Here is a 17,760-nt window from a genome sequence, read left to right on the forward strand (position 1 = left end):
TGTGCAACCTGCAGAAGATCTTGCCAATTTTCTAAAATTTTACCGACTGGTAAATGTCCTTACCATCAGCAGAAGCAGTTTCTCCTTATTTACTCTATCACATCCAAGGAGAACAACCCGGCTCCTCCAGACTCTCTACGTCAGTTTCACAGCTTCATTGGCAGAGAAATGGAGTAGGGGGCGAAGTGTGCATAAGGACTGAGCTGTCATGGTAAGATTCACGCATGATTCACAGCAGGGGACAAAAGTGTCACGGTCACCGGATGTAAGTAAGGGTACATTATTCACACAGAGAATAAATAAACCGTTGAGTAACGGACATTTAAAAAAATACACAACAAAGTAGGGATCTCACCATTATGTTTAAAAAAAAAATTTTTGTGTAGGGGAGCAATTTGAGTGAACGTCTACCACTTCCAACCCAGGCTGAAATCAGTCCAATGTTCGCCTGGCTGATGGGGCAATCTGATGTTAATATTTAAAATTGACATGAGCCTCACACAAAACGATCTGTTTCTCAAGTGGCAATGTAATTCTCAGAAACCACAAGAACAGTGATATTGAGAGTTCGAGTAAGCAGGGAGGATAGGGAAGTTACGTCTGGAAAACGGTGAACAGCACCAGTCAGTTTATTTAGAGGACGATGTAAATGCATTGGAAGAGTTCAGAAAAGGTTTACTGGACTAATACTTGCAATATGTGGGTTGTTTTATGAGGAAATGTGGGACAAACTTAGTTCTGGAGTTTCAAAGAGTAAGAGGCAACTTCCATGAAGCATATGAGATCCAGAGAATGTTTGGTGGGATGGATGTGAAATTGAAATCAGGGTCACTGATCAAAAATAAGGTGTTGCACTTTTTTAAAATATTTGTTCATGGAGTGTGAGTGTCGCTAGCTAGGCGAACATTTCTGATCCCTATTCAACACCACCATTGGAGTCACACATTGACCAGATCAGATTTCCCTCCCTGACAGGCATTAGTGAACTGGATTGTTTTTTTTTTACAAACATTAAAAGTGGTTCCATGCTGATCATTAGGCCGTTTTTTTTATTCCAGATTTTTACTGAATTCAATTTTCACCAGCTGCGATAGTAGTATTCCAACTTATTTCTGCACAAAATTAGTACAAGGTTTAGATTGCCAGTTTAGGTTTAGATTGACATTAGCACTATGCCAGCACTGACAATGACAGGAGACATTTTTCTGATTGAGGGCGATGCAGTTTTGGAACTTCCTTCCTTGAAAGATGGTGGAAGGAGAGTCTTTGAATATTTGTAAGGCAGAGATAGAGAATACGGGTTAAGAAAGGGGGTGACAGATTATTAGGGCCAGACAGGAAAATGGAGTAATCAAATACGTCATGGTCTTATTAACTGGCAGAGTGCCAAGCAGCCTACTTCGATCCTGAGCTATCTTGGAATACAACAAAGGGAGCTTTACTCTGTATCTAACCCTGTGCTGTCCCTGTCCTGGGAGTGTTTGATGGGGACACTATAGAGGAAGCTTCACTCTATATCTAACCCTGTGGAGTCCCTGTCCTGGGAATGCTCGATAGAGACAATGTAGAGAGGGCTTTACTCTGCATTTAACATTGTGCCATGCCTGCTCTGGCAGTGCGTGATGTCTGCATGAAAAGGAGAACATTTATCTGTTCATACAAATTCTGTACCTTGCCCAATTTGGCTGCTTGAAATATAAATGTGTTCCTTTCCCCAGATGAACATTTTTCTTCCTGAAGATTGCAACATTGCTGAAGTAGTCGTCAAAAAAAAAGCTAACACAGCATGAAAAATAAGAAATATCTCACATCAACAACATGTGCTTAACTCAGTAACAAATAATAAAATCTACTAAACAGGCAGTCATTCATTACCTCTGCTACAGTGATGAAGTCTGGATAGAAGCTATGAAGCATATAGTTTGACAGCATGAGATAGACTAAAGAGTCCTCATCAACTTGAAGCCCAAAATATTCACTGTAATTTCCAGAAAAGGTCGTACCTGCAGACAGGTGGGGAATACAATTTTGTTTTAAAAAGGCAATACTCAACCAAATACTCTGATTTTACAGTGTGACATTGTACTTACTGCATAGAAACAGGACACAAGGTCCAAAAATAAAACAACCCATGTCACTACAAATGTAACATGCTGCAGATCTGAACCAAAAAACAGAAAATGTTGGAAATATTTAGGCAGCATCTGTGGACAGAAACAGATTTAACATTTCAAGTTGTTGACTGTTCATCAGATCTCTGACCTGCTGATTATTTTCAGTATTATCTGTTCTTATGCTCTGCACCCAAAACACAAGTTCTACAATATCTTTCAACTGGGTTTTTATGGAAAGGTGTGGCTCAGTCAGAGGAAGGGTTTAGGTTCCGCCTTCAATCTGGATTGCAGTTGTTGAACTCAGTCAAATAACAACTGAGAATCCAGCCTCAAACTTGACTCAGTTGGCAAATATGTTGCTGACAGTTAGAGATCTAACATCCATTCCAGAAGTGCACTTTTCAGTCCAATGCTTCAGCACAGTGAAGAATGTATATGATGATGATAGGACCTGTCAAAGTAGATAGAGGGAGCTACATCCTAAAGTCATAGAGATGTACAGCATGGAAACAGATCCTTTGGTCCAACCTATTCATGCCGACCAGATATCCCAACCCAATTTAGTCTCACCTGCCAGCACCCGGCCCATTTCCCTTCAAACCCTTCCTATTCATATACCCATCCAAATGCCTCTTAAATGCCTTTTAAACTGGAAGAGTCCAGAACAGAGGGAGATAATCAGAAAAACAGAACCAGACCATTGAAATCAGACAGCACTTTTCCCAGATGAAGAATCTGGAATGCATTCCATCAAAGGCTATGGATTCTAGGGAAATAGGATACTTTAAGAGCAAGCTTAATAGACTTCTGTTTGTCACAGCCTCAGTTGGAGCTCCTGTCTCTGTTCAGGGCAAAACAGTTTCAAAAGGATGCCAAGGTGGGGTTGGAAAGGCCACAGCAGAGACGTACATGATAGTAGGGCGGAGGACAGACTTAAGCTATGTTGAGAGAATAAGAAAATAGTATTATACTGCTTAAAGCAGAGTAGTTAATAGTTTTGAGAGCGTAAATTAGAAAAAAACTAGGAAGGTCAATAACCACAGGACACAAACTTAAGATAACTGAGAAAATATCCAACGCAGGAAGTGGAGAATGCTAAAAAGCAGTTAGTTTTGATCTTAAGTTCAATGCTTGAAAGGGCAGTTTCAATAGGAACTTTCGCAGTAGAATGATGGAAGAGGAAACTATTTGTAAGGCTACAGAGAATGAGCAGAAAAGTACAATTTATTGGATAGTTCCTTCGGGAACCAGCACAGACAGGATGGGTCAAATAGTCTTCCTTTACCCGTTTTGATTCTATATACCTGATAACAAAGGACATGGAGATTGGCATGTGAATACAGTTGGGATGCAGATCAGCACATAATATACCTGAATGGCAGACAAATGGAAGCACTGAAATACCCCAGTCCCTGTGTACTGAGTGAGTGCTCAGTACAAGACATGACAAGACATGAAAAATATGGTAATTCAAAGGGCAGAGGGGGTCTCTTAGGGTTCTTGTTGATATTGATCTCTCACCCAGATGTGCCAATCTGATATTTCTATGTAGTGAATCTCCATGGGAAAGGGAGCAGGCAGTGCACAAAACAGTCAGAGTATTACAAAATTAGACTCAAACTGGCAGAGTGGGGTGTAGGATTGATAGTGGCCTCGTATTTCCAAAGTTTGGATGAGAGTGAGATGATCCCTTTTTCTTATTTTTTCTAGACCAGAATTATTGTACATCCCAGAGTGCAGTTAAGAATCAACCACATTGCTGTGGGTCTGGAGTCACATGTAGGCCAGACCAGGTAAGGATGGCAGTTTCCTTCCCTAAAGGGCATTAGTGAACCAGATGGGTTTTTCCAAAAATTGACAATGGCTTCACGGTCATCATTAGACTCTTAACTCCAGATTTTTATCGAATTCAAATTCCACCATGGGTTACAGTGGGATTCGAACGCGGGTACCTAGAACATTATCTGGGTTTCTGGATTAACAGTTCAGTAATAATGCCACTACGCCATTATCTCTCATAAAATTCATCAAAGGCCTTTAAAGGGAATTTACTGAGAGAATGTTTCCCTGGAGAACCCCTAAGCAGGAGAAAACCACATTATGATGAGGGGCAGTTCCCCACACCCCACTGCATGTAAGTCAAGGCAAAGCCCTTCCGCCAATGAGACAGTGTAATCCAATAGCTGTTGGGCTGCAGCTTGGATTGAAGTAGACCTGCTACTCCTGTTGGCAAACAAATAAGTAGCTAGCAACTCTCGAGCCAGCAGCCCCACTGGAGCGAGGATGGCATGCTCCGCTGGAACATGGGGCGTTGAAGATCTCATCTGGACCTGGGTTGGCATGCCTTCCTGAGAGGAAGGAGTTGAGGGTTGGGAGGGGGTTACCTTGCATTGGGACTCCAATTGGCACAAAAAATCTTGACCTCTAGAGTGTCAGAGGATTGATGATTGAAAAAGAGGATAAATAAATGCACACACTTGGTTTGAAGAAAACCAATGAGATGGAGCTAAGAAATCCTGAAACATAAAAAACACTAAAAAATCTTTATTCCAAACCACAGATTCAAGTTAAACCACAAATGCAAAGTGAGGGGAGAACAGTTATAGATTCGGAATAGGGCAAGTTCAGGACAATGGTAAGGACATCTTTATACAGCTGCTGAACACAAAGGAACTATCAGGGTTTGGGATTGAGGGCAAAAGCTCGACATCATTCAGGAGGTAGTTAGATGCTGTGAGAAGGGTATGATGGGAAGGTGAAAAATAAGCCAGATGGGTCAACTAAGTTGCCTCCTCGGTTTGTTTCTGCATGGGTGCAGGTACTGAACACTTATTCAAAGAGATGCAATTGACTCAAAACATTAAACATCAATAAAACTGGGTCTGTAGGACAAAAACTGGTTGCAACACTTACCTGTGTATGGTCATGGGATCTTTTAAATCCCAGCTGAGTGGACAGACAGACAGATCTTCTAATTAATGATTCATTAGCCTATCCTCCAACAACGCAGTGTTCTTCCAACAATTAGCATGCTCTCCTTGAGACCCAGGCAACATTATGATCAAGTAAGAGTTCTGAAGAGAAGTCATAATGGACTCAAAATGTTAATTCTGTTTCTCTCCCCACAGATGCTGCCCGACCTGCTAAGTTTCTCCAGCATTGTGTGTTTTATGATCTTCTAACACTGACCAGTCTGACATCAAGTTAAAAGAAGGAGCATATTTTGATAAAAATTCTTTTAAACTTTAAAATAAATGAAGCATACTTATGCCATGGTGATGATATAACATAGACGTCACTCCATCAAATCGAAAGCCATCAAAATAATACTCTTCCACCCACCAGCGCAGATTAGATAGCAGGAATCTCAGTACTTCCCAGCTGAAAATAAAACACAATACCTATAATACACAACAAACAGAGTTGCATTTATATAGCAAGTTGTATTCAAGCAGTTTTCTGGCCTTGAGACTCAACAACTGCATTTCTGGTTGCACACGTTGCAGCCACTGTAAATTTGGGTTCAAACAAAACTCTCAAACAAAACAAGGCCTGTTCACCAATGTTCACTGATCTACAGTGAAAGAAAGACAGATCTGTAATATATATAGACGACAAATCTGACATTTTAGAATAGATGCAGTGTCAAAAAAAATGGCTGCCAGCAATCACATAACTGTTCCTTCATCCAGAAAGGCAGGCAGGCTGATGTATTATGTGAAAATCAACCACAAAGGAAGCCATTCAGAATTCAATTATCCTTGCAGAAACACAATGGATCCTGTTGAAGGTGTGAGAATTTGAAAAACGTCTGATGAAAAAGCAGGAGACTGGAAGTATTCCCACAGGAATTCCAGCACAATTGAATTTGCTCTGTGCGACAATGATTCATCAAAAATTAACATATAAGCCATCTTAAATTTCATCTGAATAAGTCTTTGAGAGACAACATTTTAAAAACAGAATGCTACTGATGAGGCAGCACCAGAGAGAGAACTCTCAACAGAAGAAAAGGCAAATCAGCTAAGGGCTATATTGCTGAACTGGGGTACCGAAGGCCGCAATCTGCATTGCTCGGAATATAAAATAGAGTGCACACCATTAAAACCCTTGTACTCTGTTCTGCTTTATCCATCTGAGGGAGAAACCGCCAACTACTCAAGGAAAAGGTCATCACAGCAGCTAAACCCAGTCTTCGAGGTTACAATCTGATGTTGTAATGTTGATTTGACTTGATCTATCATCGTCACATGTACCGAGTTACTGTGAAAGGCATTGCCTTGCATGCTAACCAAACAAATCAGACCTTACATAAGTATGATTTGAAGGAGCCAGTGTTGGACTGGGATGGACAAAATTAAAGCAGATCAGGCAGCATCGGAGGAGCAGGAGAATCAACATTTTGGGCAAGAGCTCGATGTAGGGTTCTTGCCTGAAACATCAATTCTGCTGCTCCTCAGATGCTGCCTGGCATGCTGTGCTTTTCCAGCACCACACTCTCGACTGTGATCTCCAGCATCTGCAGTCCTCACTTTCTCCTGGCCAAAGTTAAAAATCCCACACCACCAGGTTATAGTCCAACAGGTTTATGTGGAGGCACTAGCTTTCAAAGCGCTGCTCCTTTGTCAGGTGGTTGTGGAGCAGGACCATTAGACAGAATTTATAGCAAAAGGTTGTAGAGTCATGTGGCTGAAATATAAATAAACAAACTTTTTTATCTTTCAGAATAGTTTTGCTACTTACATAAGTACATCAGAGTAATAGAACAGAAAGCAGAATAAAGTATTACAGCTGCAGAGAAGGTGCACAGAAAGATCAACTCTCATACATGAGAACTCTGTTCAAAAGTCTAGTAACAGTGGAGAAGCAGCTGTTCTCGAATCTGTTGAGGAATAAATATTTGTCAGGACTAGGGATAATACCCACTCTTCTTGGGAACAACTTATTTCTGGCCCCTCGTCTGATTTCTGCACAAGTGACAACTATCAGATCACCCCTCAACCATGCCTTTGAGGGAAAGCAGCCCAAGACTGATCATCCGATTTTTAAATCGATAACACTTTATAGCTCTAATACCATCACAGTAAATCTTTCTGTTCCTTTGGCAATGCCTCTACATCCTTCTCACGATATGGATACCAGAACTGTGCTCGGTATTTTACTCTAACCTTTTTACATGAACAGTCAGTTTTAGATACTGCCTTGAGTAATAAGGCCAGATTAATGAATAATCTCATTATAAGGAATTGAAAGGAAGACTGATCCTGATGTTTCAATACATATAAACACAATTATAAACATTGAGTCATTTTTTAACAAAACTGGACACAATTGAAACCATTAACATGGCTGCTGGCAATCATGTGACCTGTGACCTTTGAACTCAAGACAACACCTAGTCTCAAGTTTCTCGTAATTAAGGTAGACATTCACAGCCACCAGGGATGTCACATATCCTTATTCAGTTAAAAATCACTCAATACCAGGTTATAGTCCAACAGGTTTAAATGGAAGCACTAGCTTTCGGAGCGCTGCTCCTTCATCAGGTGGCTTCCAATTAAACCTGTTGAACTATAACCTGGTATTGTGTAATTTTTAAACTTTGTACACTGGCATCTCCAAATCATACCCTTATTCAAGTACAAGTCAATACCAAAAAGAACATTCTGACTGAGATAAATCTATGCACTTTCCCAAAACTCACGAGGGTTTTATCAATTGTTAGGGTTACTGCAAAAACAAAACTAACTGCCAAAAGTATCAAAAAAGTTGTTAACACACAATACAGGATCACTATAAACACTACCCATTATCTGGAATATGCTAGGACAGCAATGCTTTCTTGATCTTTTCTACTTGAGAAAAGTTGTACATCGTACACAAATAGAACTACCAAAGCCATTAAAACTTTCAATCAGTCTGAGAATGAGGCATAAATCATGAAATCGAATCAAAGTATCCCTATAGTGCTGGAAGAGGCCATTTGACCCATCAACTCCCTGAAAATCATCCCACTCAGATCCAGCCGCCCACCTTATCCACGTAACCCCAGGCTTTCCATTGGCTAACCCACCTAGTCTGCACATGCCTGGACAGTACAGAGCAATTTACTATGGCCAATCCACTTAACCCACACATCTTGTGCTGTGAAAGAAAACTGGAGCACCCAGAGGAAAGCCACACAGACACGGGGAGGCAACAGTACGAACCAATCAGCCACCGTGACGTGGAGGCAAGCTGCATGACATCAAGCGAAGTATGTAATTTGCTTGAATTTTAAGTTCACCCGAGACCCATCCTCCTAAAAAAGTGACCTGAAGAAACCCCAGAATGCGGAAAGTTTTTGTTCGACAAGACACCCACTTCCATTGTAAATCAAGAAAACCAAAAAAAAACCAGGTACCGTCTTTGTGGGAGACTGGAGACAGTTAGCAGGAGCTGCGGTAACAGAGTTAAAGGTGCATCACCATGACCTGTAATCAATCTTTGTGAGAGCGGCTGGGGAGGGGGTGGGGGGAAGAGAACAAAAAGTGGGAGTGAGAGATTGGGAGAGTATTGCTGCTTTATTTATAGGATATATGTGAATGAATGAACAACTGTACTTGACTTAAACCCGTACACCTATGGCTGCTGAATATAATTACACTCAGTGAGATTTGGGGCAAAGCGGCAGTCTAATGGTATTATTGCTGAACTATTAATCTAGAGACCCAGGTTCAAAGCTCACCAATTTAAAAAATAACAAAATCTGGAATTAAGAGTTTAATGCTGACCATGAATCCATTGTTGGAAAGATTTCTGGTTTCCTAAAATTCTTCAGGGAAGAAAACTGCAATCCTTACCTGGTCTGGCTGACATGTGACTCCAGACCCACAGCAATGTGGTTGGCTCTTAATTGCTCTCTGGGCAATTAGGGATGGGCAATAAATGTTGGCCAAGACAGCGACATCCAGGTTCCATGAATGAATATTTTTTTTTAAATCCAAACCAAAGAAAATGTCCCCCTTTCCATGTTCAAACACATTAATCATTGGCAGTAAGTAGAAGAGGGTTGTTTTTCAGACTGGAGGCTTGTGACCAGTGGAGTGCCACAAGGATCCTCAATTTTTTGTCATTTACATAAATGATTTGGATGCGAGCATAAGAGGTACAGTTAGTAAGTTTGCAGATGACACCAAAATTGGAGGTGTAATGGACAGCGAAGAGAGTTACCTCAGATTACAACAGGATCTGGACCAGATGGGCCAATGGGCTGAGAAGTGGCAGATGGAGTTTAATTCAGATAAATGCGAGGTGCTACATTTTGGGAAAGCAAATCTTAGCAGGACTTATACACTAAATGGTAAGGTCATTCTGGTCTCCTTCCTATCAGAAAGATGTTGCAAAACTTGAAAGGGTTCAGAAAAGATTTACAAGGATGCTGCCAGGGTTGGAGGATCTGAGCTACATGGAGAGGCTGAACAGGCTGGGGCTGTTTTCCCAGGAGCGTCGGAGGTTGAGGGGTGACCTTAGAGAGGTTTACAAAATTATGAGGGGCATGGATAGGATAAATAGACACAGTCTTTTCCCTGGGGTTGGGGAGTCCAGAACTAGAGGGCATAGGTTTCGTGTGAGGGGGAAAGATATACAAGACCTAAGGTGCAACCTTTCACGCAGAGGGTGGTACGTGTATGGAATTAGCTGCCAGAGGATGTGGAGGAGGCTGGTACAATTGCAACATTTAAGAGGCATTTGGATGGGTATATGAATAGGAAGGGTTTGGAGGGATATGGGCCAGGTGCTGGCAGGTGGGACTAGATTGAGTTGGAATATCTGGTCGGCATGGACGGGTTGGACCAAAGGGTCTGTTTCCATGTTGTACATCTCTATGACTCTAAGTAATCACATATATTATGTCCATGACTCTTAAGATTGGAATTTCCCCCGAAGATTGAAAATAGTCTACTCAAATCATAAAACTATAGTCTTAAACTCTAGCAAAGCTAATTACATCAATAGAAGGGGACATTTATTAAGGTGCCATATATACTCGTGTATAGGTGAACCTCATGTATAAGTAGTCCCTTTAGTTTTGGCCAAAACATCTTGTATTTTCCATATACTTCGCAAATAAGTCGACCCTAGTTCTTCACAGTTAGAGATCAATATTTATGAGTCAGTGTGCCTGCCCGCTGCACACCATTTCGGCTTTTACGTCTGCTGGTCGTACCGCGACGCTTTGGGTCTTCTCGTCTACCAGCCATCGAGCTCTGCTCCAGGTTTTCACAATTACTATAATCTGTGGAGTCAGTTTCCGCCGTTTCAGTTACCCGCAGTTTACCGGCACTAACATATTACAGGCAACGTTCAGGGACCGGGGGGCTGCCTGGAAGGTAAATTTCCCATTTTAAATGACCATATGGATATTGACTTGTTTCTGAGTGTTGTTCTCTTATTAGTACTTAAAAACATATTATTGCTCGAAGATGAAATGCAAACGACAAACAAGACTTGAGTACAAACATTCTTTTTCACCATGTGTCCTAGATTCAATCACCTTAGATATTACCAATATAGTATGAAAATATTACAGTTGTTTTAGCACTTTGAACAATCTGGGGCCATTTTACTTTGTTAACTTTGATAATATCCAAGATATTATTGTTCATTGTTTATATAAAGATCTGGCTCTTGTTTGCCCATTTTTTTGACTCATGCCAAGCATGAATTTTATCCCCTCGAAAACAATACCTTGTGTATAAGTCAACCCCCCAATTTCAGCTCAAAAAATGGTCTTCAAAACTTGACTTATACATGAGTATATACAATGGATTAGTAAATTAACTTTGAAAGTATACAGTAGATAAACAACTGGAAACATACTTCATGAAATATTTCACTATTCCCAGCAAATATGTATTGCTTGGTGAAATAAAAACTCTAGAGAAATAAATGATCCATTCATGATTAATTGAAGATATAAACAATAGGACTGGACTGAAGAAAAGGCTCAATATTGATGAAAGTTGTGAACTGGAGGAGTAAGAGAGATTTAGAGAACAGCAAAGGATGAGCCAAGTTATTTTTTTCTCATAACTGCTGCAGGGAAATTACACATATTACATTAAATTTAAAACTTAACTGTTTAAACCACATCAAATAACTAGAGAAAGTGTGATATTTTCAAACTTAATTGGTTAATAAAACACAAAGATGGCAAGGCACATGATATCTTTGAGCTGTATATGTGAAAGCAGGCAGGCACCTATGTACATTTGAATTAGACGGTGGTCACTCAGCCACTTAAACTCGCTACACCATTCAATAACATCAAAGCTGATCTGATTAACACAGATTCCGAGTGACCCCTAATGGTCTTTCACCTCCTTACTTACCAAGAATTTACTAACATCTGCCATAAAAAGCACTCCTCCTTAAAACATAACAGAAGCAGAGTTTCAAAGACCAACATTTCTCTGTGGAAAAAAGAAATCACCTAAACTCTGTCTGAAATGGGAGACCTCTGCTTTAACTACTTCAAGAGGACAGATCCTGACTACATCCACCCTGTCAGAATCCTTCAGGATCTTACATCAAATAAATGACCTCTTGCTCTTCCAAACTCCAGCATATAAATACATAGACTGTCTACCTTTCCTCACAAGACAACGTGCCCATTCCAAATTACCCATTAGTTTGGCATACATTCTCTCAACTGCTTCCAACATATTTACATCCTTCACGAGTTTTGAGAAGGTTTGTAGCTCTGGTTGAGGTTCGAGGTGTAGGTTCCAGCACAGCGAGCAAACCTACATCCACATCCTTACTTAGATAAGGACAGAACTACTGCACACAGTATTCCAGGTGAGATATTTACAATACCTTGTATAAATGAAGCAAAACTAACATGCCTATTTTTGTATTCAATAAATAATATTCTACTAATTTTCCTAATTATTTGCCATAGCTGTATTTATTTTTTAGTGATTCATACACGGGGACACTCAGATCTCAAAGGCCATAGTTCCTTGCTGTTTAAGGGAGATATTAATGATTTAGATTTACATGTGGAAGACAGGATTGGGAGATTTGCAGACAACACAAAAAATGCAGTGTACAGTAGTTGATAATCAAAGAGGATAGCTGTCAAGAGCAGGAATGATATCAGTGGTATGACTGAGTGGGCACAGAAACAGCAAATGAAATTCAATCTGGAGAAGTGAGAGGTGATGCATTTGGCAAGAGCAAACAAAGAAAGAAAACTACACAATGAGATTTAGATAAAACAAACTTGGATCTGAAGCTACTCAACCTACAATACCATGCAGCAGGTGCTGGGAAGAGGTTTTGAATGAGCAGCTAGTTAATACTGGCGCTTTGGACAGAACATGCTGAATGGCTTCATCCTGTGCTTAGCTTTTTTAGGGTTCCATACCTCTGCATCACAGAAGAGAAAGTGAGGACTGCAGATGCTCGCGATCTAAGTCATGACTAGGGTGCTGGAAAAGCTCAGCAAGTCAGGCAGCATCCGAGGAGCAGGAGAATCGAGAATGATGAAGGGCTTATGCTTCTCCAGCACCACACTCTCGACTCTGCATTATAGAATTTTGTAATCTTTCAGAATTTAAACAGTATGTGTCTTTACTTCTCCGGCCAAAACACACAATTATACATTATCCCACATTATACTCCATTTGCCAGATCCTTACTCACTCATTTAATCTTATCCATATTTCTTTGCAGGTTCAAGTCCTTTTCACAACTTATTTTCCTATCTATCTTTGTGTCATCAGCAAATTTAACAATGAAACCTCTAGTCCTTTCATTGTGTTATCAGCTTAATTGATGTAATTACTCTAACGATTCAGCAGATATCGGGACTGAAATCTTGAGAGATGTATTTTACAGGCAAGGTGGTCTTTCACTGAATCACAAGTATGCAATGCTTTGGATTTGGTTTTAACAATAAAACAGAAGGTTATTACACAGAAGAAATGGCAAAACAAACCAAGTTACTTACACATAACACAATTTAAAAGATTTTGAACAAAAAGACGTTCATCATACCTTTTTCTGAACAGCATCACTCTACTGCATTCAAAACACTAGAGAGAATATCCTTTCTCTGTTATATCTGCACATTTGACTTAACTATTGCTTTCAATTCCCACTTTTTAGAGTCTGATATCCTCTTAAGTATATCCAATTGAACTTGGACTTCTTCAACTTCAATTAGCCCCGACCAGATTTGAACCAAACACTTCTTGTCTGGACATTTCAAACTAATCCTTACATGGAGCTAACCTATTTCAAACTTTATTGAAGTAATTCCTTGGTACAGGAGAACTATTTCAGACAAAATGTGTAGGAGCTGGTGTTGGACTGAGTGGATAAAGTTAAAAATCACACAACACCGGTTATAGTCCAACAGGTTTATTTGGAAACACTAGCTTTGGAGTGCTGCTCCTTCATCAGGTGGCTGTAGGGTATAAGATCGTAAGACTCAGAATTTATAGCCAAAGATTAGTGTCATAGAACTGAAATGATATATTAATCAATCCTGGATTGTTACATCTTTCATATTTTAGAATGGGTTGCAGGTTTCGGTTCATTAACATGTAAATCCCAGAACTTCTGTTAATTCACCTTCTTGAGATAACTTAAAGTTTTAAAACAAAAGGTGACGTCTCAGCTCTCACAATGCATTAAAGGTGTGAGGTCAGAGTCTGTGTGGGTCCCAATCTTGAGGCAGACAGGTTCTATTTCCAAAGTAGAATTTACAAAATATTCCATATATTGACTGGCTGCAGATGTGCACGATTTGAGCAAAATAGAACGTATTTGCAAATACTAATTCAACCCATCGTATATGTGCGTACATGAGAGAGAGAGAGAAAGTGTGCACGTGAGAATGTGTGTGTTTGCGTGTGTGCATGCTTGGTAAAGTGTGTGTGTGTGAAAAAGTATAAGTCTAGGAGAGGGTCTGCACATAGGGGTGTGTGCGCGTGTGTGTGTGTATGTATGTGTATAGTGTAGTGCAGTGCAGTAGGGTCACCTGTGATATGAACCCAAGTTCCCGGTTGAGGCCCTCCCCACGTGTACTGAACTTGGCTATTAGCCTCTGCTCGGCCATTTTGCGTTGCTGCCTGTCCTGAAATCTGCCTTGGAGGATGGTCACCTGAAGATTTGAGGTCAAATGTCCCTGACTGTTGAAGTACTCCCAACTGGGAGGGAGCACCCCTGTCTGTTGATTGTTGCGTGCTGTCCACTCATCTGTTGTTTGCTCAGTCTCGCCAATGTACCATGCCTTGGGGCATCCTTGCCTACAGTGTATGGGATGGACAACATTGGCCAAGTCACGAGTGCCTGCCGCGTACACGGTGGGTGATGCCCCCACGTGTAATGGTGGGATCCGTGTCGATGCTCTGATATGTCTTGCAGTGGTTGCCCTGACAGGGTTGTACGGTGTTGTGACTGATGATGTCCTGAAGGCTGGTCAGTTTGTTGCGAACAATGATCTGTTTAAAGTTTGGTAGTTTTTTAAAGAAATAGAGGTGTAGGGAAAATCTTGGCGAGATGCTCATCTTCATTGATAATATGTTGCAGCCTGCGAAGAACATGGCATAGTTTTTTGGCTCCCAGGAAGTACTGGACTACGAAGGGTACCCTACTGGTTAGAACCCATGTCTGTCACCTGAGGATGGCATTATAGCTTCTCGATGTGGCATGCTCGAACTGGAGATCAATGAGTTGAGCATGATACCCTCTTCTTATAAGGGCATCCTTGAGCACCTTCAGGTATCTCCCATATTCCTCCTCATCTGAATAGATCCTATATATGATTAGGGCTTGTCCTTAGGGGATGGCTATTTTAATATGTTCTGGGTAGAAGCTAGAGAAGGGTAGCATCCTGAGGTTATCCGTGGGTTTGCGGCAGATTGAGCTACAGAGTTGTCCAACCTTGATGGAGGTGCAAGTGTCCAAGAATGAGACAGATACTAAAGAGTAATTCATGTTAAGTCTGATGGTGGGATGAAACTCATTGAAATTACTGTCTTTTCTCAGCAGAGAGCGGTGCGAGCTGGGCAGAAGTGAGGTTGGAGCGCAGAGCTGGTCAGGAAGGTAAGTGATTGATATTTGAGTGGGTGTGTTCTCATCCCCAGGCCCTACACAGTAGGGCCTCCCTCCCATCCTCCTCCTCTAACCTAACTTTAAAGTTCACAGGTAAGCTACTCAGTGTTCTTGTTTTGGAGACGAGGTGTAGAGTAATGGTAGCACAGGCAGTGGAATGTTCCTCCTGCAGGATGTTCGAGGTAGGGGTAACCACCGATACTCCTGCCGACTTCATCTGCAGGAAATGCAGTCAGATCCTGCTCCTCACAGAACGAGTTAGGGAACTGGAACTGGAGTTGGATGAACTGAGGATTATTCGAGAGGCTGAGAAGGTGATAGATAGAAGCTACAGAGACATAGTTACGCCAGAGAAGAGAGGGAGCTGGGTAACAGTTAGAGGTGGGAAGGGGAGGAAGCAGGCAATGCAGGGATCCCCTGTGGTCATTCCCCTAAACAATAAGTATACTGCTTTAGAAACTGGTGGGGGGGGACAGCCTAGCAGGGGTAAGCTGCAGTGACCGGGTCTGTGGCGTGAGGTCTGGCTCTCAGACTCAGAAAGGAAAGGGGGAGAGGAGGAGAGCGCTAGTTATAGGAGACTCTCTAGTTAGAGGGACGGACAGGCGGTTCTGTGGGCATGGGCGAGACTCTCGGATGGTTTGTTGCCTCCCGGGTGCCAGGGTTCGAGACGTCTCGGACCGTGTCTTCAGAATCCTTCGGGGGAGGGTGTGCAGCCAGACATCGTGGTTCACGTTGGCACCAACGACATAGGTAGGAAGAGGGGTGGGGAGGTCATTCAAGAGCTCAGAGAGTTAGGCTGGAAGCTAAAAGCTAGGACAGACAGAGTCGTCATCTCTGGGTTGTTGCCGGTGCCACGTGACAGTGAGGCAAGGAATAGGGAGAGAGTGCAGTTGAACACGTGGCTGCAAGGATGGTGTAGGAGGGAGGGTTGTTTCTGATTTCTGAATGATTCGAATCACGTCCAGTGCACGTGGGAATTGTACAAAAAGAAATGTGTGCACTTTAACTGGAGGGGTGCCAACATCCTGAAAGGAAGGTATGTTCGTGCAGATTTAAGCTAATGATACAGGAGGCTGGGAAGCAAAGCAGCAGATCAGAAACTGAGCAGAAAGTAAAGGTTTATCGTATAAACAGGCAGAGCCAGTTAAATGACCATGCTGAGGGAAGGAATCATAACAATTCTAAAAGTCTGAAAGTGGTCTCATCATTAAACTGTAAACTTTCCTATTTCTAAATGTGTTTCGTTTTAACGTATTTCAAGATTTATAATCCCTCCAGAAAAGGGTGATGTTGATGCAGAGGTTTGTTTTGTGATCCAGGTTCTCCGTTCCTCGTGCTTCAGTTTCGCAGTCTGTTCATTGAAATAATACACTGCTTTCCCATTCAACTCGCCAAAGTGCTCAAACACAGATACATTTTCCCAACTATGATCCAAAGACCAATATTTCGAAATATCAAAGAACAAAGAAAATTTACAGCTCAGGAACAGGCCCTTCGGCCCTCCAAACCTGAGCCAATCCAAATGTACTGTCTAAACTTGTTGCCCAATTCCTAAGTATCTGCATCACTCTGCTCCCCACGCATCATAAAATAATCTACTGTGCCTGCCTCTGCCACCTCTGCTGGCAACGTGTTCCAGACACCCACCATCCACCACCCAATGAAGCAATTGCCATGTGTATCCCCCTTAAACTTTTCAACTCTCACCTTGAAAGCGTGACCTCTCGTCATTGAATCCTTCACCCTGGGTAAAAGATTATCTCCATCTATCCTGTCGATATCCTTCATGATTTTGTAAACCTCAATCAGGACCCCTTCAATCTCCTTTCTTCTACTGAAAACAAACCTAACTTACTCAACCTCTCTTCACAGCTAACACCTTCCATATCGGGCAACATCCATTTAACCCTTCTCTGCAACCTCTCCGGTGGCTATTCCTCTATCAAAATTATTATCAAATTTTAGAACTGCTGAAAGGGATTGTCGCTCTGAGGAAAATGGCAGAGCATTCAATTGTTGGATATTTGGGATGATTCTCATGTTCGACAGCTTTAGAGAAGATTTAGAAGAATTATTACTACATTGTACTCTTCTTTCAGGGGCATCAACAGGAGATTCTGTGGCAGTGACCACAGATTTAGGATGGTTTGTTGCTTTCCCTGTGCTAGGATTAAGAACGTCTCGAAACATTTCAAGAACATTGTTAAAGGGGAGATTGAGCAGTCAAAAGTTATACTACATATTGGTAGGAATGATATTTTTAGGGAAAGATTAAAGCAGTACAGAGTGAATGCAAGAGGTGAGTTCGAAGATGAGAAATAAAACCTTAAAAGTAGTAATTTCTGGTTTACTCCCAATGCCAAACTGAACCGAGAGGGAGCAAAAGGCTAAAGGAGAAAAATCGATAGCTGAAGAGCTACTGTGTTGTTGAAGGATTTAGATTTTTGGGAGATTGGAATCTATTTTAAAATAGAAATGACCTGATCAGAAAGGTTTGGTCTAAGCTAAACTGGAAAGCAACCAATATCTTAGCAGG

The 17,760-nt window shown here is 41.4% G+C and overlaps 1 protein-coding gene across 1 annotated transcript in view; it reads right to left on the minus strand.

Moving 5' to 3' along the window:
* Positions 1-17,760, minus strand: part of gbe1b (glucan (1,4-alpha-), branching enzyme 1b) — a 611,336-nt gene that overhangs the window by 208,602 nt on the left and 384,974 nt on the right. Inside the window, exons 8-9 of the mRNA XM_043701429.1 lie at positions 5,380-5,495; positions 1,876-2,003 (exon numbers count right to left, since the gene is read on the minus strand). Of these exons, the coding sequence (XP_043557364.1) occupies positions 1,876-2,003; positions 5,380-5,495 (244 nt within the window). The remainder of the gene's footprint in view (positions 1-1,875; positions 2,004-5,379; positions 5,496-17,760) is intronic.

Source organism: Chiloscyllium plagiosum, chromosome 12 (genome assembly GCF_004010195.1).
Source record: "Chiloscyllium plagiosum isolate BGI_BamShark_2017 chromosome 12, ASM401019v2, whole genome shotgun sequence".
Classification (NCBI taxonomy): Eukaryota; Metazoa; Chordata; class Chondrichthyes; order Orectolobiformes; family Hemiscylliidae; genus Chiloscyllium; species Chiloscyllium plagiosum.